This window comes from Moschus berezovskii, chromosome 8 (genome assembly GCF_049115385.1).
Source record: "Moschus berezovskii isolate FMDL1 chromosome 8, NW_MosBer_1.0, whole genome shotgun sequence".
Classification (NCBI taxonomy): domain Eukaryota; kingdom Metazoa; phylum Chordata; class Mammalia; order Artiodactyla; family Moschidae; genus Moschus; species Moschus berezovskii.
In genome coordinates this window covers 60,430,426-60,454,037 of record NC_142467.1, presented here as the reverse complement: position 1 = coordinate 60,454,037, position 23,612 = coordinate 60,430,426, and the positions used below count along the sequence as shown (strand labels likewise).

Here is a 23,612-nt window from a genome sequence, read left to right as displayed (position 1 = left end):
CCCATGTCTATATTTATTTGATTCAAACCCTTGTTTTTTGGTAGAGGACATTCTCCAGTAGTTTTCTAATAAAAGGAGTTGGGAGATGGAAAAAAACAGAAATTGCCCCTGGGAATTGGAGGATGCTTCAATGACATTTAAGACTCTTGATGGGTTGTTTGTAAAGGTGACTTGGCCGGTCGTGTCAATAAACAATCTATGGGGGAAAAAATTGCCGCACATTCCACACTGCTGTTGAGTGTCCCACCAGACACTCAGATGGGTAAAACTCTTGATTACAATTACTTGAACCTAGATTCATCCCTAATTCACACAGAAACACAAAAAGAGGGACTTCCCCGGTGGTGGTGTGGCTGGAACTCTGTGCTCCCAGTGCAGGAGGCTTGGGTCTGATCCCTGGTTGGAGAACTTCTGCAGCTAAGAGGTCACACGCTGCAACTGAAGATCCAACTTGCTGCAGCTAGGACCTGGTACAGCCAAATAAATAAGTAAATATTTTTAAAAACACAAAAATGTTTTTTGCACTGTTTTCCAGGAATGAAATTAAGCATGAATTATTAATCTTGGTGGTATTTGAGTTGCCGAACAACAAACCTATATTTATATTTGTAGTTGTCACATTCAAGACAAGTCTGTGTAGGTGGAAGTAATGAACTACTTTATTGAGATTTCTACAGTAGTTGTGGCCAAGCATTTGATATTCAAATATCATATTTTTAATCACAACTTTTATATTAATTAGGGTATAGACTATATATATATATACACACATATATATATACACCCATATATATTTTAATGCTTTAGAGCACATCACGTGGCATGCAGGGATCTTGGTTCCTCAACGAGGGAGGGAACCCATACAGCCTGCATTGAGAGTGTGGAGTTATAGCTGCTGGACCACCAGAGATGTCCTGGGTATTGACTTTCTTTAAAGAGAAAAGTGTGCAGATAGGATATTATTGTTAACTTCATTTCAGAATATTAAAGGGTTGTTTTTATATTTGTAATAAAAAAGGAAATACTGATTCAGAAAGGGTTGAGAACCATTAACATAAGACATAGTCACATGGAATATGAATATCTGTATCCTTTGTAAAAGCACTGTTCTAGATATTACTACATATAAGGCCCTGGCCAGTGCCTGAAAGAAGTACAATAAATTCTCTTGTAGCTCAATGTTAGGAAGTTTGGCTCATCTGGTATCTGGTAGAGGTACTTCCTTTTATGAGACAATGCAAGTGTAGAATTCATATGCTTGCTCCCTTTTTGCATCCACCACCAGGAAGCTCACAGTTAAGCTTTGATGCTCAATTACAACAATCATCCCCCATTCAGCATTTTGAGGACAATTATTTCTTTCTTCTCCAATTTCATTTCATTATGGGGTTCTTTAATCATTCTTTAAATACTTGTTTCTATGTCTCTTGCTGTCTAAACCTTTTCTGGAAGTAAGGGGAGCATAAGTAATTACTCTGAAACTCAACAATCCTATAACTGCAGTTGCCTTTCCAACACTTCCTGAGCCTGGCAGTCTGGGTCAGAGGTGCCCAGTAGAGTGATTTAGGCTCAGACAGTTTTGCTCTTTTTCCTCTGCTTCTTTCTTTCAAGTGGTTCAGAGGTGAAGAATCTGCCTGCAATGCAGGAGACCTGGGTTCAATCTCTGGGTTGGGAGGATCCCCTGGAGAAGGAATGCTCCTTGCTATAATTGAGCATCAAATACTGGAGTGGCAACCCACTCCAGTATTCTTGTCTGGAAAATCCCATGGACAGAGGAGCCTGGCAGGCTATAGTCCATGGAGTTGCAAAGAATCGGACATGACTGAAGCGACTAACATGATTTCCTTTCATAGGCTCTCACTCTTCCACTCCAGATGGAGTCTGGGTATTGTGAGAAGTGGAAGCAGGCTCCAGCCGTTAGGGTACACTCCAAGTCTTGACTGGATGTTGGTGGTCTGGGGTCAAGGTGGGGTCAGAGAAGGGTACCTCAGCTCCAGGATGAGAGAAGCCCAGAGCTCCAGCTGGAGAGACCCTCCCTCCACACACACTCCGCATCTTGTCTGAATCCCTCAGTGAGGAGACTTTGAAGCTCAGGTTGAGGCATGAAACTGACCCCTTTTTAAACCCTGGGCCCACCAGACCCTATCTCTGATCTTGAGCAAGGTACCTCTCTGAGCCTCATCTGCTTCCTCACCAGAAATGAGAACATTAGCTACCTCAAAGGGCTACTACTGCAAAGACTCATTGAGATAACCTGCAAGGTGTTCAGGCAGTGACTGGAACATAACAAGTGTTCAGAAACCACCAGTGGCTGTTCATTCCAGCCTGCTCTGGGTTGGTATGACTCATAGGCCTGTCTGCTGTCCCACAGCTGTGAGTTCCTGGAGGCAAGAGCATGCATTCAATGGTGGCTCCTCATTCATAAGCTTAGTGACTATGGCAAACTGCTTTCCTTTCTGAGCCTCAGTGTCTTTACAATGAAATAAGAATAATGAAATACACCTCAAATTTGTGGTGTGAGTAAAATTTGGGGGTATGGGCATTTGAAAATTTATTTTAGTTTTAATCTTATGAATATTTTCTGTTTTTTCTATAACAAATATAAGTTATTCATATAAGTCATTTTTTAAAAAACATGCTCTTTTCCGGAAAAAAAAAGAAAAAAACTTAAATTTATTGAATACTTGCTACTCAATTTTAGGTGTTGTTCTAAGCACTTTACATACATTATTTCATTTCATTCTCACTCCCATTTTATAGATGAGAAAACCAAGTCTTAAGGTGCAATTTGTCCAGTTGGGTGTAAGTGAATCTATACATATGATAAAATTGCATAAAACTATACACACAAACACACACAGGCACATGAGAGCCAATAGAAACAAGTGAAACCTGAATAAGGCCTGCAGTCTAGTTAACAGTGTTGTACTTATGTCGTCATCCTGGTTTTGATGTTGTACTGTTGTTATGTGAGATGTTACCACTGGGGGAAGCTGGATGATAGGTACCAGCCAGATACTTACTTTTTTTTTGCAACTTTTTCTATAATTCAGTTCAGTTCAGTTCAGTCGCTCAGTCGTGTCTGACTCTTTGCGACCCCATGAATCACAGCATGCCAGGCCTCCCTGTCCATCACCAACTCCCGGAGTTCACTCAAACTCATATCCATCGAGTCGGTGATGCCATCCAGCCATCTCATTCTCTGTCGTGCCTTCTCCCGCCCCCAATCCTTCCCAGCATCAGAGTCTTTTCCAGTGAGTCAACTCGTCGCATGAGGTGGTCAAAGTATTGGAGTTTCAGCTTCAGCATCAGAACTTCCAATGATTAGACTCACATGCTGCTACTGCTGCTAAGTCACTTCAGTCGTGTCCGACTCTGTGTGACCCCATAGACGGAAGCCCATCAGGCTCCCCTGTCCCTGGGATTCTCCAGGCAAGAATACTGGAGTGGGTTGCCATTTCCTTCTCCAATGTGTGAAAGTGAAAAATGAAAGTGAAGTCGCTCAGTCGTATCCGACCCTTAGCGACCCCACGGACTGCAGCCTACCAGGCTCCTCCATCCATGGGATTTTCTAGGCAAGAGTACTGGAGTGGCTTGCCATTGCCTTCTCCTAGACTCACATAAGTAGTTTTTAAAAAAGAAAAGTTTGTAAAAATAAAGTTTTTTAAAAGCTTGTCCTACGGATAATATGAGAAAATATATCACTCACAGTGGTTGGATGCAATTGACATTTCAGCATACATTTTCTTTTCTCTCCACTCTAGAAGTGACTATATTCATAGCTTTTAATAATGACAGCCTCCCTTTATTGTGTTTACTATTTACCAGGCCTATTTTACATGCATTATTTCTTTAATAAAGCCTATGAAGTGGGCACATTTATTATTCCCTTCCTGCTGATAGGAAAACTTGGGTTCTGCAAGGATAAATCTCTTCTCCACTTGCGAGACAGTGACCAAGCTGGAATTTACACCCAGGCCGCCAGCTGGTGACACAGCTCCCGCATGTACTGCTAAAGGTCTGCTTTAAACACTGTTGCAGTTTTGGTAGAAGAAAACGGGCTCAGAGGTGGGAAGAGCTTTACTCAAGGACACCTGACAAATCTATGACTGAGCCAGGAGGAGAACCAAGTCTTTGAATCCTGGGCCAGGGTATTTCCCAGGGCTCATGCCCAGTACTGATCTCTCAGACAGCACACTTTCACTGGCCCTGTCTGGGAGACCACTGATGCCCACAGACAGATCCTCACTGCCTCATCAACCTGTGCAGCTCAGAGCACTTGAGACCTAAGAGGGAAAAGGGTCTGGAGAGGATGGAGGCATGGTGGCCCTCTACTATAGGCAGCCTGGGGAGCCAGAGTAGTTGGGGCCAGAGGGCAGGGCAGACCCTCTGAACTTTAGCTGGAGTGCGGGTGGGAAGGGAGGACATGCTTGTGAGGGGATATTCATGCTAAATCCAGCTCCTGTCCCTCTCAGGCTCCCTTGAGTCACTGGCCCCTGGGGTTAGGACACACATTCTTGAAGGAGTGGTCACAGGGATTCCCTGAACTTTCAGCTCCTAGGCCAGTTTCTATTCATCCTGGATTGAAACCAAACTCCCCCCTCAGACTCAGCACCCATTCCCAACTGGTAATATGGTGACTCGCTCCTCTAATTCCTGCCCTGGGACCTCCATGAACTTGGAGATATTTGCCACAAGTCCAGATCTGGAGTTGGTGGGGAGGGCCGGCCTGAGTCCCATTTCTCTCTGAGTCCCAAGTAATCTAGTGGGAGGTTTGATTGATCCATATCAGACGAGCCCGATGAGTCTCTCGCCCCAGGCCTGTTGCGCCCCGCTACACCCCAAGGCAAGGCAAAGTATTCAAGGACCTCCTTCTTACCGCTCCTCCATCTCTGCACCCTACGGACCCGCGCAAGAAGTAAACTCCGCCGCTTGGCCCTAGGGAGCGGCTCTAGCGATCCAGTCCGCGGGGAGCAGCGCCCTCGTGTGGTATCCAGGAGAAGCGCAGCACTTTCCCCAGCCCCTCCCTTTCTATGAGCTCATTGAACAGGTATTTATTGAGAGCCACTAGGTGTTCTCGGGGCAGTGGTGAAGAAGATAGATAAAATACCTGCTTTGTGGACTGTACATTCCAATGTGTGTGTGTGTGGAGGGGTAGGCAATAAACGATTAAAAATAAATAAATAAACAAGGCAGTTACTAGTAGTGACAATTGCCAGGGAGAAAATAAAACAGAGAAAAGTGATGAAGAAACTTAGAATTCCATGAATAGGAAATGTCCGAAATGAGACTTAGGTGACAGGGATGCAGTCCTGTGACAATCTGGGGTCAAAATCCTTCTTGCAGAGAGAAGTGCTGCAAAGACCCTCCCTCAGGAACAGGCTTCACATAACAGAGGGAGGCCAGTGTGGCTGGAAAGGAGCAAGATCAGAACAGTAAGAGCCCAGCAGGGAGGTGGGCTGGGGCCAGACTATGGATCAGATCTTTAGGCCATGACAGAGTTTAATTATTCTACTAAGAGTAATGAGGATGTGTTGTGTGGATTTTCAGCAGAATAAAAGGACCATTATGTTTGAATGAAATGGAAATGTAGTTTAAATATTAAAAATAAAAATAATAGGGCTTCCCTTGTAGCTCAGTGGTAAAGAATCTGCCTGCCGATGCTGGAGACACAGTTTTGATCCCCACTCTGGGAAGATCTCTCATGCCATGGAACAACAAAGCCCATGCACCCAACTATTGAGCTCAAGCTCTAGGGCCCAAGCTCTGCAACCAGAGAAACCACTGCAGTGAGAAATCCACACCTTGCAATGAAGAGTAGCCCCACTTCATGCAACTAGAAAAAAGCCCTCGAAGCAACAAAGACCCAGAACCGCCAAAAATAAATAATAAGATTATTAAAATAATAATATAATAGGGCTTCCCTTGTGGCTCAGCTGGTAAAGAATCTGCCTGCAATGCAGGAGACCAGGGTTCGATCCCTGGGTTGGGAAGATTCCCTGGAGAAGGGAAAGGCTACCCACTCCAGTATTCTGGCCTGGAGAATTCCATGGACTGTATAGTGCATGGGGTCACAAAGAGTTTGGACATGACTGAGCGACTTTCACTTACACTTACTAATAATATAATAAGGACATCTTGGCTGCTTTGTGGAGAATGAAAGAGTGGAAGCAGAGAGATCTCCACAAGAAATTAGAAAGCTTCTGAAATAATTCAGGTGAGATGTGATTATAGCTTGCAACAAGGAGGTCACGTTGGAAGTGGAGAGGTGTGGTTGAATTCTGGGTCTATTTTGAAGGTTGAGTCAATAGGACTTGCTAACAGATCATGTTCTCCCTTGCTCATCTAGCTCCAGGAACTCCTCCACACATACACCCTAGGTGGCTCCTTCATCTTCACTGGGGGCGCTGAGTTAGAGAGGCCAGTCCCAGACACACAGCTGAATTAGGAAGTTTCCAGGTGTTGTTGGACAAACGAAGTTAAGACTCGGGCCTATGTTCTTCATGAACTGCCTCCACTTACCATCATTAGCCCATTTAATGACAGGGCCTCTGCTTGCTGTCTCCCTTCTTCGTTAGTCTGCCTAACTTCTACAGAACCAGTTATTTAGTAGGCCTCTGTTTCTCCAAATGGGTACCCTCAGGGTGTGTTGGTGACACCCAAAACAGTCCATTGTATTTGGTGTTTGTATTTGATACAGAGTATGGGGTGGTATAATCTGGGGGTCAGTCCTCAGACCCAAGCCAGTGATATACTCCCATTAATTTACACAAAATACAATGGTCAGACCTGATCCCACAGGAAACGTGCATAACACTTTTGCCCCAGGTTGGGCATTTCTGGAGAGCCTGGGAAAGGTCAGGTTGGTCTCACATTCAGGCTAGCCGAGAGGGAAAACAACCACAGGGGAAGTGACCAGTTGGCTCTGGAGTCAGCAGGTCTGGCTCTGTTTGTGTTGTGTGCAAGGGTGGGGGGAGGTTGGGGGGTGCATTATAAATGCAGCCAGCCAGAGGGCCCCTGGCCTCAGAACCTAGGACCACACCAATCCCTGAGAGTTTGTAGAAGCTTCCTGAGATGAAGCTGCCAGGTCAAGAGGAGTCTGACGTCTCCAGTGCTAGTGAAAATGTGCCCACAGGAGAGCTGGACAGTGGCCCTGGCTCTGGCCTCAGCCCTGATGGCCCCTTAGACACAGACAGCAGGGAACTGGAGGTACCCAAGGACCCTCTGCTCTTCATTCAGCTGAATGAGCTGCTGGGCTGGCCCCATGCACCTGAGTGGAAAGAGACAGGCAGGTGAGTGGGATCGAGGACAGTTTTACGAGGTCCTTCCCCTTCCCCCATCGGGACCTCCTCCATGACCCCCAGCTCTTCCTGTGTGGGGGGTTAGTATTATCACCCCCAATCATGAGTTTCTTTCTGTGAAAGACCCTCACGTTCTATGGTGCTCAGCCTTTTCTGCAGTCTAGTTTTGAGTTCCCCAAGATCTAAGATGAGGGAGTGACTTCCCCGGGGAGGGGCTCTGTACCTCTGGGCCCACAACTTCCCCCTTGTCTCACTTCCCTGGCTCTCCTGCATCCCCGCTGTTGAACCTGGGAGAGATGCCCCTGGTAACACTGTCTGCTCCTTTCACCATAGGTGGGTGCTGTTTGAGGAGAAGTTGGAAGTGGGTGCAGGCCGGTGGAGTGCCCCCCACGTGCCCACCGTGGCACTGCCCAGCCTCCAGAAGCTCCGCAGCTTGTTGACCAAGGGCCTTGTCCTGCTGGACTGTCCAGCTCTGAGCCTCCAGGAGCTCGCAGGTACCTGGGGACCCTTTGCTGGGAGGGCCTGGGCATCCTCATGATTTCTCTAAGACTTCCCCCATGAAGTCTTAGAATTTTCCAGAGCCCACCCCACCCCACCCTTGAGAATTATCCACCCCCGTATCACAAGGGAGAGATGAAAATGCAGAGGGGAAGAGCGAGTCCATTGGCCCCTGTGTTCCCTGAGACTCTTGGAAAGGAAAGGTACCTGGGCAGAGGGGAAAGGGAAGAATTCAGGTGCAGGGAGTTCTCAGAAAAGGGTGGGAGCCCCACCTCTGTTCTCCAGAGCAGGTGACCAGAGTGGAGTCACTGAGCCCAGAGTTGAGAGGGAAGCTGAAGGCCTTGCTGCTGCAGAGACCCCAGCACCTCATCCAGAAACCAGGCACCAGCCCCTGCTGGGGTAAGAGGCCCCTCCCTGGGCCCAAGACCAAAATCCCTGGGGTAGGAGGACCCCAGGTCTCCCCTCACCTTCCTGGAGAAGGTGAGCATTGGCTCAGACCTCAACTCAGGACTCATAGGTGAGAAGTAGGGGCGGTAGTGAGGGGAGAGGAATGGAAGCGGGAGAAGCACAAGAGCCAGAGCTCTGTGAAGAGATGTTCTTGGTGGGCATTGTGGTGAGCTTTACACACAGCAGCTCATTTAATCTTCGCAACACTGGGAAGTAATACCGTAATTATCCTCATTTTAGTGATGAGAAAACTGAGGAGTAGAGGGGGGAAGGTATGCTCCAGTTTCCATAACAATGCAAAGCAGGTCAGGGAACCCTGGTGGATCCACCCCCAAGGCCTGTTTTATAATATAAATATATATTTATATATAATATAAATATAAAAAGCCCTTTTTATAATATAATATATATTCAGTTCAGTTCAGTCTCTCATTCATGTTCAACTTTTTGGAACCCCATGGACTGCAGCACTCTAGGCCCCCTTGTCCATCACCAACTCCGGAGTTTACCCAAACTCATGTCCATTGAGTCAGTGATGCCATCCAACCATCTCATCCTCTGTCATCCCCTTCTCCTCCTGCCTTCAATCTTTCCCAGCATCAGGGTCTTTTCCAATGAGTCAAGCTCTTCGCATCAGGTGGCCAAAGTATTGGAGTTTCAGTTTCAGCATCAGTCCTTCCAATGAACACTCAGGACTGATCTCCTTTAGGATGGACTGGTTGGATCTCCTTGCAGTACAAGGGATTCTCAGAATATTCTCCAACACCACAGTTCAAAACTATCAACTCTGGCATTCAGCTTTCTTTATAGTCCAACTCTCACATCCATACATGACTACTGGAAAAACCATAGCCTTGACAAGACAGACCTTCGTTGGCAAAGGAATGTCTCTGCTTTTTAATATGCTGTCTAGGGTGGTCATAACTTTTCTTCCAAGGAGTGTCTTTTAATTTCATGGCTGCAGTCACCATCTGCAGTGATTATGATATAGGTTTTATTTATTATTATTATTTGACTGTGCTGGGTCTTCCTTGCTGAACAAGGGCTTTCTCTAGTTGCAGCAAGTAGGGGCTGCTCTCTAGTTGGGCTTAGTTGCTCTGTGGCATGTGCAATCTTCCCAGACCAGGGACTGAACCCATATTCCCTGCACTGGCAGGTGGATTCTTAACCATTGGACCATTAGGGAAGTCCCAAAAGCCTGTGCTCTTAATCACCACATAATCCTGTTTTGTAGGATCTGCCCATCCGAGAGAGGCTTCTCAGGAGGAGGAAGACCCCCTGAAGGAACAGGTTTGTGGCCCTTCCAAGGGCAGGGCTGGGAGAGAGGTCAGGGGAGCCACCCTCCACTGGGCTCCTCATCAGTCAAGATCCTGCCTACATCCTCTCCCTTGAATAACCTTTCATCCTCTGTGTCTCCTTGAACCCCCACCCAGCATCAGAACCCTCTAAGACAGAAGTTCCCTCCAGGGGCTGAAGCAGGAGCTGTGCTGGCAGGACAGCTGGGCTTCCTGGAACAGCCACTGGGGGTCTTTGTGCGACTGCGGGATCCATTGGTCCTGGGGCCCCTTATTGAGGTGCCCCTCTCCAGCAGGTGAGGTGGTTGAGTGGGGGGTCAGGGATACTGGAATCCAGAAAAGGCCTTTACCCAGGAGGGTATTAGGAGGTCTTTGGGCCCAGTTCTCTAGGGTGTGTTTCGGGTGGTGCTTAGGGAGGGATAGTGGTTAGAGCTGCAAAGAAGGCGTAAGCGTGTATATGGGGAGTAGTAATGAGGTCAGAGGCCAGGGCTGCCCTGTGAGACAGCAGCCTCTGATTCTCTCCAGGACCTGGTTCTTTCCTCAGGTTTTTCTGCCTCCTCCTCGGTCCCCCTACACTGGGAAGGGACTACCATGAGATGGGCCGAGCAGTGGCCATCCTCCTCAGTGACCTGGTGAGCTAGACAGGCATGTGTGTCTGTGTGCACGCACATAGGCTTGTGTCAAGTGAGTGTGTATGTGTACTCTCTAGGTGTGACTGAGCATGACAGTGAAGCAGAGTGTGGCTTCCCATCTGTGAAGCAGGAGGATTGAAGTTGCTTGGCTACCACCACAGCCCCCCTTACCTAGTACAGAGCTGGCACACAGTAGGCACCCACAGACACTCACAGAACGCATGCATGCCTGAATGAATGCTTGAATGACTCCTCTGCCTATGTGACCTGTGTCTAGTTTTGAAACTGTGAAAATGCATGTAAGAACAGATCTGTATTTAGAGCCTCTCTGTGCCCCTATCCCCAGCAATTTCAGTGGAGAGTTCGGCGGGCCAGCAGCCTTCATGACCTTCTGGCAGCCCTGGATGCTTTCCTAGAGGAAGTGACAGTGCTCCCTCCAGGTCGATGGGACCCAACAGCTCGGATTCCCCCACCTAAATGCCTGCCCTCTGAGCACAAAAGGTATCTTGGGGGTCATCATGCCACAGAGATCCTTCCAGTGTTGATGAGGGCAGTGGGGGAGGGGGCGGGAGGAAAGGGGCAGACCTGCGTTCTGCTGGACCACTCTGTGGCTGTAAGACCTTGAGTACCTTCCCCAGCTGGAGCCTGGCTTTCACTCCTATTAGAAGGTCACAATATGACCTGGACCTTGCGGAGTTGCGGCGCCCCCAGCCCGCAGACACACAACCCGCCGCCAGGGGGCGGCCCGCCGAGAACTCCGGCGCCGAGTCGCGGTCTGGTCGCAGAGCCTTAGCCAACTCGGGTTCCCCTGGTCCTCAGGCTCCCGTCGCAATTGCGGGTGGCCAAGGGGCCCTCTGTCCGGCGAAGGACCCCAGCTGAGGACAGGCACGGCCGCAGGCAGCACGCGGCCAACCCGGAGTTGCGGCGCACAGGCAGGTGAGGCGTGCTGCGGTGGGAGCCAGGGTACCTTGGCTGGGGTAGCAGTGGGGTGTCATGGGCCCGAGGTGTGCACTCACTGTGGGGGCGGGGGGAGGCTCACCTGGCCCCAGGGACTTGGGATGCTGAAGCCTGGATCACTGACAACCCACGGGCGGGAGGCTGTTCGGGGGCCTTGTCCAGGACGTGCGGCGGAAAGCTTCGTGGTACCCCAGCGACTTCTTGGACGCCCTGCACCCCCAGTGCTTCTCGGCCGTGCTCTACATTTACCTGGCCACCGTCACTAATGCCATCACTTTCGGGGGTCTGCTGGGAGAAGCCACCGACGGTGCGCAGGTGGGTGGGTGAGAAGCAAGCCTATCTTCGGTGTTCCACCAGCCATGCCCTTCGCCCTCCTCTAGTGTCCACGGGTGGGCTGAAGAGGCTCCCAGGGAACTTGGGTACCTGTACTGACAGGGACCATTGCTGGCTTCTAGGGGGTGCTGGAAAGCTTCCTGGGCACGGCAGTGACTGGAGCTGCCTTCTGCCTGACGGCTGGCCAACCCCTCACCATCCTCAGCAGCACCGGGCCAGTGCTGGTCTTTGAACGTCTGCTCTTCTCCTTCAGCAGGTCGGAGAACTCCCCCACCTCCCCTGGCCTCACTAGCACACGCTCAGCCTGGTCTCAGCTGGGTCCTTAGGGGAGGGTAGAAACTGGCTCCAGGGGCACCTGACCTGGGTTAGGTTGGGAGTGAGAGTGGGCCCAGGCAAACCCCGCTATCTCTCTCCGCCCCCAGAGATCACAGCCTGGATTACCTGCCCTTCCGCCTGTGGGTTGGCATCTGGGTGGCCATCTTTTGCCTGGCGCTGGTGGCCACCGAGGCCAGCGTGCTGGTGCGCTACTTCACCCGCTTCACCGAGGAAGGCTTCTGTGCGCTCATCAGTCTCATCTTCATCTATGATGCTGTTGGAAAAATGCTGACCTTGACCCGTGCCTATCCCATCCAGAGACCTGGCTCTCCCGCCTATGGCTGTCTATGCCAGTACCCAGATCCGGGAGGTGGGTGAGGGAAACTGTTGTTGTTTGGTCACTAAGTTATGTTCAACTCTTTTTGCAACCCCATGGACTGTAGCCTGCCAGGCTCCTCTGTCCATGGAATTTCCCAGGAAAAATATTGGAGCAATTGTCATTCCCTTCAGCAGGGGATCTTTCCTATCCAAGGATCAAACCTATATCTCCTGCATTGGCAGACAGATTCTTTACCACTGAGCCACCTGGGAAGCCCAAGGGAAATAGGGAGCTTGGCAAAATAAGGGAGGATGCAGGAAGGGTTGTCCCCTTAGTTAAGTTCAGCAAAATGCTGAGTACCTACCCAGTAGCCAGCAGCAAACTTCCTTTCTCTGGTTCTGAGTCAGATGAAAAATAAGTCAACAAAGCAGGCCCAATTTCATCTTTTACTTCTGCCAGCGCTAAGAGAAGACCATGGTTAGGTCTATGAGTCTGTGGGCTTCCTAATGATGAAACCAAAATTGGATCGACTTACCCACCCAGTCATGGCCATGCTGGACAGGGACTGTCTCACCCTAGAGGAGCAAAGCTCAATGCATGCAGGGTGGTTACTCCGTAGAGAGGGAGAGGAGGGGGCAGGACCAGGCATGCCCAGCTTCTCCCAAAGTCACCAACCAAATAAGTCACTGCTCTTCCCCTGGGCCATGTGAGTGACTGGGTGGAGAGGAGCTCGGAGTATTACACTGGCACATTTCCCTCCACATGGTCAGGAACACCAGGGCCAGGGAATAGGTATCCTCTCAAGAGTGCCAGACTCTGTACCAGGCACGAACAAGAATAATTCTGATGCTGGTGGAAACACACAGATGTGTGTGCTCAGTCATTTACTGGGCACTTGCTTTGGCCGGTCCTGTGCCAGCCACCAGGGATACAGATAGGGAGGGAATTTGAAGGGATAAGGGCAAGAGGCAGGGTCCTGAGAACAGACTGGGTAGTGATTGGAGTCAGCAGACAGATGAGTCAGAACAAAGAACTCTCTGGTTCAGCTGGACCTGTGAAATTAGGCTTCTGATTAGGGCTGGAGAAGAAAACTCACTTGAATTCTCTGCTTCCCAGGAAATGAATCTCAGTGGACAAGCACAAACCCTAAAGACAGAGATGACATCTTGAGCACGGTGAGGGCCTGTTCCCTGGGAAGGCCTGAGAAAGAGAGGGTGGAGGTCAAAGAAGTCAGTGGTTCCAGGCTCTTCTGACCCTTCAGAGGTCACTGAGTCCCAACCATTTGCTATGGCTGGAGATCTCTTATCCGGTGTCCTCAGTCTCAGTAAGCATCAGTGGACCTTTATCCCACTGCCCATAATCCCATCCTGGGCGACCTCTCCACACAGGACCTGGGCCTGGTCAATGCATCCTTGCTGCCCCCACCTGAGTGTGCCCAGCGGGGAGGCCATCCTCGTGGGCCCGGCTGTCATACAGCCCCAGACATTGCCTTCTTCTCCATCCTCCTCTTCCTCACTTCCTTCCTCTCTGCCATGGCCCTCAAGCATGTAAAGACCAGCCGCTTCTTCCCCTCCATGGTGAGTGTCACCTGTACTTCTGTGGGAGAGACTGGCTCTTGGCCTTGGGCCCTATCTGCAAAGGGGAAAGGGGGCAGAAGGAGGGGGTGGTGGCCTGAACCTGACTGAGTGTCCACTGGGTGGCCAGGTACGCAAGATGCTGGGTGACTTCTCCTCGGTCCTGGCCATCCTGCTAGGCTGTGGCCTCGATGCCTTCCTTGGCCTAGCCACACCGAAGCTCATGGTGCCCAGAGAGTTCAAGGTGAGAGCTGGGCATGGAGGGGAGTTGGCAAAGCAGGGTCAGTAGACAGGACCCTAGAGGAGGAAGATGGATCGATACCACAGTTCTCCAGCCTTCTGTTTTCTCATTCATAAGATAGAAATAGTATGATAATAGTCTCACAGAATTGTTGTGACGGCACATTGTGTGCCAGACACATAGTAAGCCTAGGATAGGTAGCTACTTTTGCAGGTAAGAGGTTAAAAGAGTGGGTTCTGGTCAGCCAGCCCTGGGTCTGAGTCCCATTTCTGTCGCTTCCTAGCTGTGTGTCTTAGAGAAGTTAACCCACATGCCAAGCCTCAATTTCTTCATCTATAAAATGGAAATAATAAATAACAGTAGTTTCTGCCTCATAGGTTGTTTTGAGGTTCACAGAAGATCCTAGTCCAAAGCACTGTCACATTACTGGGACTGGCTCATCCCAACACCTCAATTAATGCTAGTTATTGTTGTTCTGTGTTCTCCTTACCCTTGGTATGGCCCTACTCACTACTTCCCACTCTCTACTTTGCACCCTCAATTGCCTGCTCTGATTCAGTCAAGCTAGAGCTCCCTGCCCAGGGCATGACAGTGCACAGGACAAGGCTCAGCGCTCACTTAGTATCTAAACTTTGTCGGTGCATTCAGAGACCTCCCCTCCAGCTTCCCTCAGGACAAGAAAGCAGGGGGTCTCCAAGGCTCCAAGGCAGCCTTAGGGGCTCAGAACCCAAGATAGGAGCTGGGGCCTCTCCCCGACACAGACGCTTGTAAGCAGAGCAGACGCAGACACACCCAGCCCTACCTTTTCCCCAGCCCCAGATCAAGGCAGGTCTGAACCTGAGTTGCCCAGCCCTTGGTGGTGGGGGGGTTGCTTAGAGAGAAGTGCTCTGTACATCACGCAGTGTGGGTGGGCCTCATCCACTACCTCTTCCTCTTGCAGGGAGGGAAGGACCTTGAGAGTCAAAGTCCAGAGCCCCTGGTTCCAGCCCAACCCCCAGGCTGGTCCCCATCCTTCTGCCATTTGCCATCCTAGCCCTGGGATGCGCTGAACCAGCTGTACACACACAGACTGCTCCCACCTAGCACCCAGTGTCTTAGAGCGGGTGGGGCGGGGGGCATTGTGGAAGAATGCCATGGCTGGAGTGTGTAGATGAGGTGTTCTTAAGATAGCCTCTCCAACTTGTCCATGGACTCCTCTTCCCCAGCCCACACTCCCTGGACGTGGCTGGCTGGTGTCACCTTTTGGAGCCAACCCCTGGTGGCTGAGTGTGGCAGCTGCCCTACCTGCTCTGCTATTGTCTATCCTCATTTTCATGGACCAGCAGATCACAGGGGTCATCCTCAACCGTGCTGAATACAGACTGCGGGTAAGGCCTGCGGGGTCAGACCCTAGGTCCCTAGCCCAAGGGACAGGAGCTCCAGGGTGGGGTCTGGGTTCCCCCTCTCCCACCCCAGAGGACAGAGGGCCCAGATCTGGACTAGCTTCATGCTTACTGCTCCACACTGCCTGCAGAAGGGAGCTGGCTTCCACCTGGACCTCTTCTGTGTGGCTGTGCTCATGCTCCTCACATCAGTGCTTGGGCTGCCCTGGTATGTCTCAGCCACTGTCATCTCCCTGGCCCACATGGACAGTCTTCGGAGAGAGAGCAGAGTCTGTGCCCCAGGGGAGGCTCCCAGTTTCCTGGGCATCAGGTAAGGCCAGTATTCAGGAGACTGGAATGAGACGTGGGCAGCAAGGTCGGGTACTGGGTACAGGGCATAGTTATTTAGGCAACTTGAATTCTAAGTTGGTGACTCCAGAGGGCTCTCTCACTGCCCCAGAGGGCTCTCAGCACTGCGGTGGGGTGAATGGGTGGGCGCTGGGCTCCTTCAGCCGTGGGACTGGGAGGGGCCTCCAGGGGAGCATCATGGAGGTGAGTGTGAAGGCTGAGCAAGGATGAGGTGCCACCTAAGAATCCCACTCAGTGTAGAAGCACCTCATTGATTTATAGAGTGACATCACAAAAACAGTTTTATTGGAAATGCAATCTAATTGTTAAAAGTATGGGAAATCAACTTTGTACATTATGAAGTAAAATTTTTATGGTGGTATAAGATTGCTTAATTTTGCATCAAAATAAAAAACAAAGAGCAACTTTGAACTTGAGCTGCTGAAGAGGACTGGGACCCTCGTATGGAGGTAACCTGTCCCTTCTTCTCCACCAATTTTTCACACCAAGCTCAGGTCCCCTCCCTTCCAGGGAACTATCAGGGGATTCCTCCACTTCCCTCCTGCCAGGGCCCTCAACCTGGTACTCCAGGGGCTCCCCCAGAGTGAACTCCTCCTTTCCCCACAGAGAGCAGAGGCTGACGGGCCTGGCAGTATTCATCCTCACAGGAATCTCCATCTTCCTGGCACCTATACTCAAGGTACCTTAGACAAGCCAGCATCAGGGGCAGGGCAGTAAACATAATAAATATAGCAGGAATTGACATTGGCTGAACATTTACTACGTACTGGGCACTGTGTTAAGTTTTCTTCACGCATAGTCTCATTTAATCCTGACATTATCCATGAGGAGCATATGCACTTTTAAAGTGAGGAAACTGAAAGTTAAAGAGGTTAAGGAACTTACAAGAGACCACCAAGCGAGCTGGTTTCTCAGATCTATCTGAGAACCTGAACTCTGACCCAATTGGCTTTCTACCCAGTGGAGCAGAGTAGAGACATGCCATCATCCCCAGGGGCCAAGCACTAGCTACTCTTACTCCACACTCAAGGAGTCTTAGACTAAGAACATGATCATCACAACCCAGGAAAACTTCTGAGGCAAAACCCCTTCACATCTCCCTCACCAGATGTTTACAGAATACCTGCTGAGTGCAAGGCTCTAAGAGGAACCTGGGGGAAGGGGATGGGAAGGGGAAGGATATTGAAAAAGAATATGGAACCAAACCCCTGTCAGCAACACAGACACATGAGTAAAAATTATGTAATAAGTAACAGCAGAAAGGTTCAACAAGCCAGTACAGCAGAGCAGTCAAGGAGGGTGTGGAGAACTGCACACAAGAGTCACTGGCAGGACGACAGGAGGTTAGGAGAGGGAAAGGTCATGGAAGCTGGGTGAGAGTAGAGTAGTTGAAAGAGCCAGATGGACTGGATTGGCCGCTGACTGAACTAGGTGACTCCCGTTCAGCAGATATTTACCGAGCATAAGCCATATGCCAAGCACTGTTCCAGGGACTGGGGATATAGTGGTAATCAAAAGAGATCATCCACATCTTGCATTCTGGTGAGAGGAGACAGATAAAAACAATTAAAACAATAAAATAGGATAATTTCAGATAGTGATAACTTCTATGAAAAATAAAAGAAGGTGGGGTGATCAGGAGCACCTTAATGGTGCTGGGCAGGGAAGGCCTTTCTGAGGTTGCACGACAGGAGTAATGAGAGGGAGGTCAGGGAAGAGCATTTAGGTGGAGGGAATAGCAAAGCAAAAGGCCTTGCAAGGGGTAGAAGTAAACTTGGGCATATTAAGGAAAGGAAAGGGGGCCAGTACAACAGGAACAGAGAGAACAGAGAGGAATGTGAGAGAGAAGAGTGGAGAGGGAATGGGCAAGTTACTCAGCCTCTCTGAAATCCAGACAGAGAGACAATTATAGAATCACCTCATCTGACTGCTGTGAAGATTCAATGAAATCAGGCATGCGAAGTGGGTATGTTTAGATCTTGGAGGCGGGAGGCTGGGCTTGGGGCCTAAATGGGGTTATATGGGCAGCTGGCAGAGGCGAACTGCTTTGCCAGTGCTCCAATTCTCTCTACCAGTTCATCCCAGTGCCTCTGCTCTATGGCATCTTCCTGTACATGGGGGTGACAGCGATGAGCAGCATCCAGGTGAGCCCGTTACTGCCTGCCTACATTTGCTAGTTCTCCTCTCCTCTTTTCCTGCCTCTCCTGGGCACAGAGCCTCTGCTGCCACACTCTGGATGGAGAGGGGACCAAGGGAGACTTCTGACCTCCAAGCTAGGCTTGGATAGCTAACAGTGACACACTCGAGACTACCGGAGTACCCTGTTTTCTTCCTCCCCATGTTCCTCCAGTTCACGAAGAGGGTGCAGCTATTATTGATACCAGCAAAGCACCAGCCAGACCTTCTGTTCTTGCGGCATGTGCCCCTGAGCAGGGTCCACCTGTTCACAGCCATCCAGCTTGCCTGCCTGGGTCTGCTTTGGATAATCAAGTCCACCCCTGCAGCTATCATCTTCCCCATCATGGTGACTTGCGGCAGGATTGGGTGGTGTCCTGGTGGCTCTGGTGGCCTGGGAGGGTGGTCAAGGCCTCAAAAGAGGAAGAATTTCTCCTCTGTCACTTGTCCTGGCTCTGCCTGGTTGGGAATCTTAGGACAAGGAAAGATGGCCAAGGGATGACTGTGAGGCTCTGGACCTGGAATATCTGGTTTAATTCCTTTCCCAACCTCTTTGGGCTGATCAACCACAGGTAGGGAAAGAAGGCCCAGAAGGAAACTGAGGACCTGGGAGAGGCAAGGCTGGCACTCTTTTACCCAGTTAGGTGATACTGTAAGCTTCTGGCGTTGTTCTTACCCACTGAGGAAGTTAAGAGTCATGGGCTTTGCTTTGGAACCAATCTGGTTACTATATCTCAGTTCTGTGATCTCAGAGAAGTTAGTAAGCTCCCAGGGTCTCAGTTTCCTCCTCTATACATAATTATCATGTCTTCCTCATATGAACATGTTAGCATTCACTGAAACTATACACAGTGCTTTGCACATGGGGAAGTGCTCGATAAACGTGGCTGTTGTTAACGTTCCTGCTGCTATTGCTGACGGCCCTTGGCTTTGTTTCTATCCCTGCAGTTGCTGGGCCTGGTGGGGGTCCGAAAGGCACTGGAGTGGGTCTTCTCACCACAGGAACTCCTCTGGCTGGATGAGCTGATGCCGGAGAAGGAGAGGAGCATCCCTGAAAAGGGCGTGGAGCCAGAGTACTCGTTCAGTGGAAGTGACAGTGACGATGTGAGCTCCTGGAGAACAGGGCAGGGGTCGGGGAGAGAAGTCATCTCCAGGAGTTGTAACTGAAGTATAATACCTCTATTAAGTCTGAAGATCTGATAACACAGTGACTCCTCCTAGTTCTGTATTAATGTAGGCACGCTGAAGGAGTGAGGGAAATTTTTCTTCATGAGTCCAGGGCTGTATGAGGGCTAGAGACGGTCGGGGATGATACTCTTAAGTGGATTGTCTTACCCAGGATCTTTGTCTTAAGGTGGGTTTATATCCTGTCACTCTCTGGGTCCTTTTCTCTCTGCTCTCTCTCTCAGTCTTTTGTCTTTTTGTTCCCAACTCATCTTGAGATCTCTGTTCCACAGTCAGAGCTGATGTATCAGCCAAAGGCTCCAGAAATCAACATCTCTGTGAATTAGCTGGAGTAGGAGTATGGAGTTGAGACCCAAGAAACTGAGGTAAGGGTGTGAGGGAAATGCCCCCAGTGTTGAGGGTGGGGTGGTGGGGGCTCTGGTGGTAGAAAGCTCATCTGTGTGCTGAATGGCTGTTTTCTCTACATGCTCCAGTCCTTCATGAACCCCAGAATCGGGGAGTAGGCAGAAGAATCTTTCCAGAGGAAAGTTGGAAACAAGGGAGGGTACCTGGGCATGGCTCCCTGTGGCAATGAAGTCTAGCCAGTAGAGGGAGCTCAAGCTCACATCAACCTGGCAGGGATGGAACTGGGGAAAGGAAGGGTGGGAAGATAAAAGAATGGAAAGGAATGGGAGGAGAGAAAGAGAGGATAAAGCTCCCAGCAGCTTGCTTGCTGAGCCTTGGAGGCTCCTTCCAGAGGCTGACAAGAACCACACTACAGACAAGTGGGGGTGGGGGGGTTCTTTGTCACTTGCCCTCTCTGCCATTCTTTTATCAAAATATTTTCTTAGCACTTTTGGAGTGTCCAGGTACTAGTGGTATAATAGTCACGGTTCCTGACCTCAGGAAGTTAAAATTCCTGTGGGAAAGACACACTGGCAACTGTGGGCTAGTGCTGGCTCAGGGAAGGAGAGGCTGTGGCAGCAGAGAGGCCTCTAAGGAGGGTGGTGAAGTGGTGGGAATTGGGTAGGGCTTTCAAGAGGAAGTGGTCCATAATTTGAAATCTGAAGAACAAACAGAAGCTAGTCAGGATAAGATGGAGGGAAAACGTTCTAGGCAAAGTGTGTAGCACGTGCAAAAGCCTGGAATTTTCCCCCTTTGATAAAATGAACTCTTTGGGGTTTGTCCTCTCCATGGTTCCCCAAGTCCAAGAGCCTGAGTCCCCACTGGCTGCAGTGGAAAATTCTGGGGGCTAGAGGGAGACAGGGCAAATCATGGGCTAGCCCAGAACAAGATCTCCTGGGCTCCCCTTACTCCCTGTCACTACTGTTTGGCTCTATTCGTCGTCTTACTTGTGTCCCTGAGCACTTGCTCTGACCCCACTATGTCTTCTCTCTGTTCACAGGTATTTACTCAGGAAGTCAGGAAATTACTGGCCTTTGGCTTAACTGCCAGATGCTCAGTCAGCTGGGAACCTGGAACACTGGGGCAGGACTGGAAGGCAGCTGGCCAAGACCTCAGTCACCCTCCTGAGCTGGGGGTGGAGAGTGGCAGGGAACAAGCAGGCTTGCTTTGTGGTTAGGAAAGTCTGGTAAGTCAGAGGGACTGACCAGGCCCCATTCACTCTTCACTCCATTAAAGGAACCTAAGTCTAGGAGCCCTTCTCATTTTGAAACTTCTATCCTCACAGATTCTCTTTTATACAATCAGGGCGTTGTCAGGGAACTCTTCTCAGTTTGCAAAAGGGAAAAATGTCCCTCTTTTCAGAATAATTATTCCTCTATCTTAAAGTGTTTTTACATGTATAAAAATAAACTTAATTTTTTTAACCACAGAAATGAATGAGATTACTGCAGAATATTGAAACACTCTAGAAATGTATAATTTTGAAATGTAAACCATTCCAGAGATAACTGGGGCTCACATTTTAGTACATATTGTTCAGATTTATTGAGTTCTATAATATGCTTGATACTTAGGATGCATTGGATGTTTTCCCCATGTCAGTACTGCATACATATAAAACATTCTTTTTGCATAGAATAAATAACTGTATAAGCAGGGAAAGATATCATATATATAAAAGAGTATATAAAATGTCTTCTGCAAGGGCAAGAATTTCTCCAGAGTATATACCTAGGAGTGAAATCAAGGAGTAACAATAAAAAGAACAGCGGCCAAAGAAGATATAGAGATGGCCAACAAACACATGAAAAGAGGATCAACATGGCTCATTATTAGAGAAATATAAATCAAAACTACAATGAGATGCCACCTCACACCGGTCAGAATGGCCATCATAAAAATATCTACAAACAATAAATGCTGGAGAGGGTGTAGAGAAAAGGGAACCCTCTTGTACTGTTAGTGGGAATGTAAACTGATAAAACTACCGTGGAGAAGAGTAAAGAGGTTCCTTTAAAAATGAAACTACCATATGATCCAGCAAACCCACTATTGGGCATAAACCTTCAGGAAATTATAATTCAAAAAGACACATGTAAAAAATAATAAAAAACAAAAAGCAAACAAAAAGACACATGTACCCCTGTATTCATTGCAACACTATTTACAATAGCTAAGACATGAAAGCAACCTAAATGTTCATCAACAGATGAATAGATAAAGAAGATGTGGTACATATATGCAATGGAATATTACTGAGCCATAAAAAGGAATGAAACTGGTCATTTGTAGTGATGTGGATGAATCTCGAGTCTGTTATACAAAGTGACATCAGAAAGAGAAAAATATTGTATAATGACACATATATGTGAAATTTAGAAAGTGGCACTAATGAACCTATTTACAGGGCAGGAATAAAGATGCAGACATAGAGAACAGATTATGGACACAGAAGGGGAAGAAGGGGGGGGACGAACTGAGAAAGCAGCACTGACATACACTATCATGGGTAAAACAGATAGCCAGTGGGAAGCTGCTGTTAAACACAGGGAGCCCAGCCTGGTGCTCTGCGATGACCTAGAGGAATGGGATGGGATGGGGGAGAGAGGGGATATATGTATACATATAGCTGATTCATATTGTTGTACAGCAGGGTGTAACACAATATTGTAAAGCAGTTATACTCCAATTAAAAAAATAAATAACAGACAAGTAAATAAGTAATTAAAAAGAACACATGTATCCAACACTCAGGTAAGAGGTATCCTGTCATTGATGGTGGTGTTATTCAGTCGCTAAGTCACGTATGATTCTTTGCAACCCTTGGACTTCAGCATTCAAGGTTCCCCTGTCCTGTGCTCGCTTCGGCAGCACATATACTAAAATTGGAACGATACAGAGAAGATTAGCCTGGCCCCTGCGCAAGGATGACATGCAAATTCGTGAAGTGTTCCATATTTTTATGCTTAAGTTGGAAAAAAAAAAAAAAGGTTCCCCTGTCCTTCATTATTGCCTGCAGTTTGCTCAGATTCATGTCCATTGAGTCAGGGATGCTATCCAACTATCTCACCCTCTGTCATCCCCTTTTCCTTTTGCCTTCAATCTTTCTCAGCATCAGGATCTTTCCCAAAGAGTTGGCTCTTTGCATCAGATGGCCAAAGTATTGGAGCTTCAGCTTCAGCATTAGTCCTTCCAATGAATATTCAGGGTTACTTTAGTTTAGGATTGACTGGTTTGATCTCCTTGCATTCCAAGGGACTCTCGAGAGTCTTTTTCAGCACCACAGTTCAGAAGCATCAATTCTTCGGTGCTCAGTCTTCTTCATGGTCCAGCTCTCACACCTGTACATGACCATTGGAAAAAACATAGCTTTGACTATATGGAACTTTGTCAGCAAAGTGATGTCTCTGCTTTTTAATATGCTGTCTAGATTTGTCATAGCTTTCCTTCCAAGAAGCAAGTGTCTTCTAATTCCATGGCTGCAGTCACCATCTGCAGTGATTTTGGAGCCCAAGAAAAAGAAAGTCTGTCACTGTTTCCACTGTTTCCCCATCTATTTGCCATGAAGTGATGGGATTGGATGCCATAATCTTAGTTTTTTGAATATTGAGTTTAGGCCAGCTTTTTCATTCTGTTCTTTCACCCTCATCAAGAGGCTCTTTGAGTTCCTCTTCACTTTCTGCAATTAGAGTGGTATCATCTGCATATCTAAGGTTGTTGATATTTCTTCCATAGTCATGCTTCCAGCTTGTGCTTCATCCAGCCAAGCATTTCAAATTATATACTCTACATGTAAGTTAAATAAGCAGGGTGACAATACACCAGTCACCCCCGACCAGTAATGCTGAAGAAGCTGAAGTTGAACAGTTCCATGAAGACCTACAAGACCTTCTAGAACTAACACCCAAAAAAGATGTCCTTTTCATTATAGGGAACTGGAATGCAAAAGTAGGAAGTCAAGAGATACCTGGAGTAACAGACAAATTTGGCCTTGGAGTACAAAATGAAACAGGTCAAAGGCTAACAGAGTTTTGCCAAGAGAACGCACTGGTCATAGCAAACACCCTCTTCCAACAGCACAAGAGAAGACTCTACACATGGACATCATCAGATGGTCAATACTGAAATCAGATTGATTATATTCTTTGTAGCCAAAGATGGAGAAGCTCTATACAGTCAGCAAAAAACAAGACTGGGAGCTGACTGTGGCTCAGATCATGAACTCC

The 23,612-nt window shown here is 48.6% G+C and overlaps 1 protein-coding gene, 1 non-coding gene and 1 pseudogene across 3 annotated transcripts in view; 2 read left to right on the top strand and 1 right to left on the bottom strand.

Annotated features, from left to right (window-relative positions):
• The window catches only part of LOC129558508 (uncharacterized), a 64,147-nt pseudogene that overhangs the window by 7,927 nt on the left and 32,608 nt on the right, over window positions 1–23,612 (bottom strand). Inside the window, exons 4-6 of the transcript XR_016038133.1 lie at window positions 12,462–22,727; window positions 11,213–12,052; window positions 1,837–7,270 (exon numbers count right to left, since the gene is read on the bottom strand). The product of XR_016038133.1 is annotated as an uncharacterized LOC129558508 (transcript). The remainder of the gene's footprint in view (window positions 1–1,836; window positions 7,271–11,212; window positions 12,053–12,461; window positions 22,728–23,612) is intronic.
• On the top strand, window positions 7,075–20,489 carry SLC4A9 (solute carrier family 4 member 9). Its single transcript, XM_055429696.2, is given in 23 exon segments — window positions 7,075–7,291; window positions 7,563–7,619; window positions 7,622–7,795; window positions 8,085–8,198; window positions 9,481–9,536; window positions 9,680–9,837; window positions 10,086–10,173; window positions 10,520–10,674; window positions 10,993–11,109; window positions 11,271–11,445; window positions 11,586–11,719; window positions 11,886–12,148; window positions 13,214–13,272; window positions 13,486–13,674; window positions 13,802–13,915; window positions 15,118–15,279; window positions 15,426–15,604; window positions 16,249–16,321; window positions 17,718–17,786; window positions 17,993–18,166; window positions 18,766–18,921; window positions 19,275–19,367; window positions 20,387–20,489. Coding segments are annotated over 22 exon segments (2,937 nt in total). The 3' UTR covers window positions 19,329–19,367; window positions 20,387–20,489.
• LOC129559705 (U6 spliceosomal RNA) lies at window positions 22,242–22,348 on the top strand. The gene has a single exon (XR_008686634.2). It is a non-coding gene; the product is annotated as a U6 spliceosomal RNA (small nuclear RNA).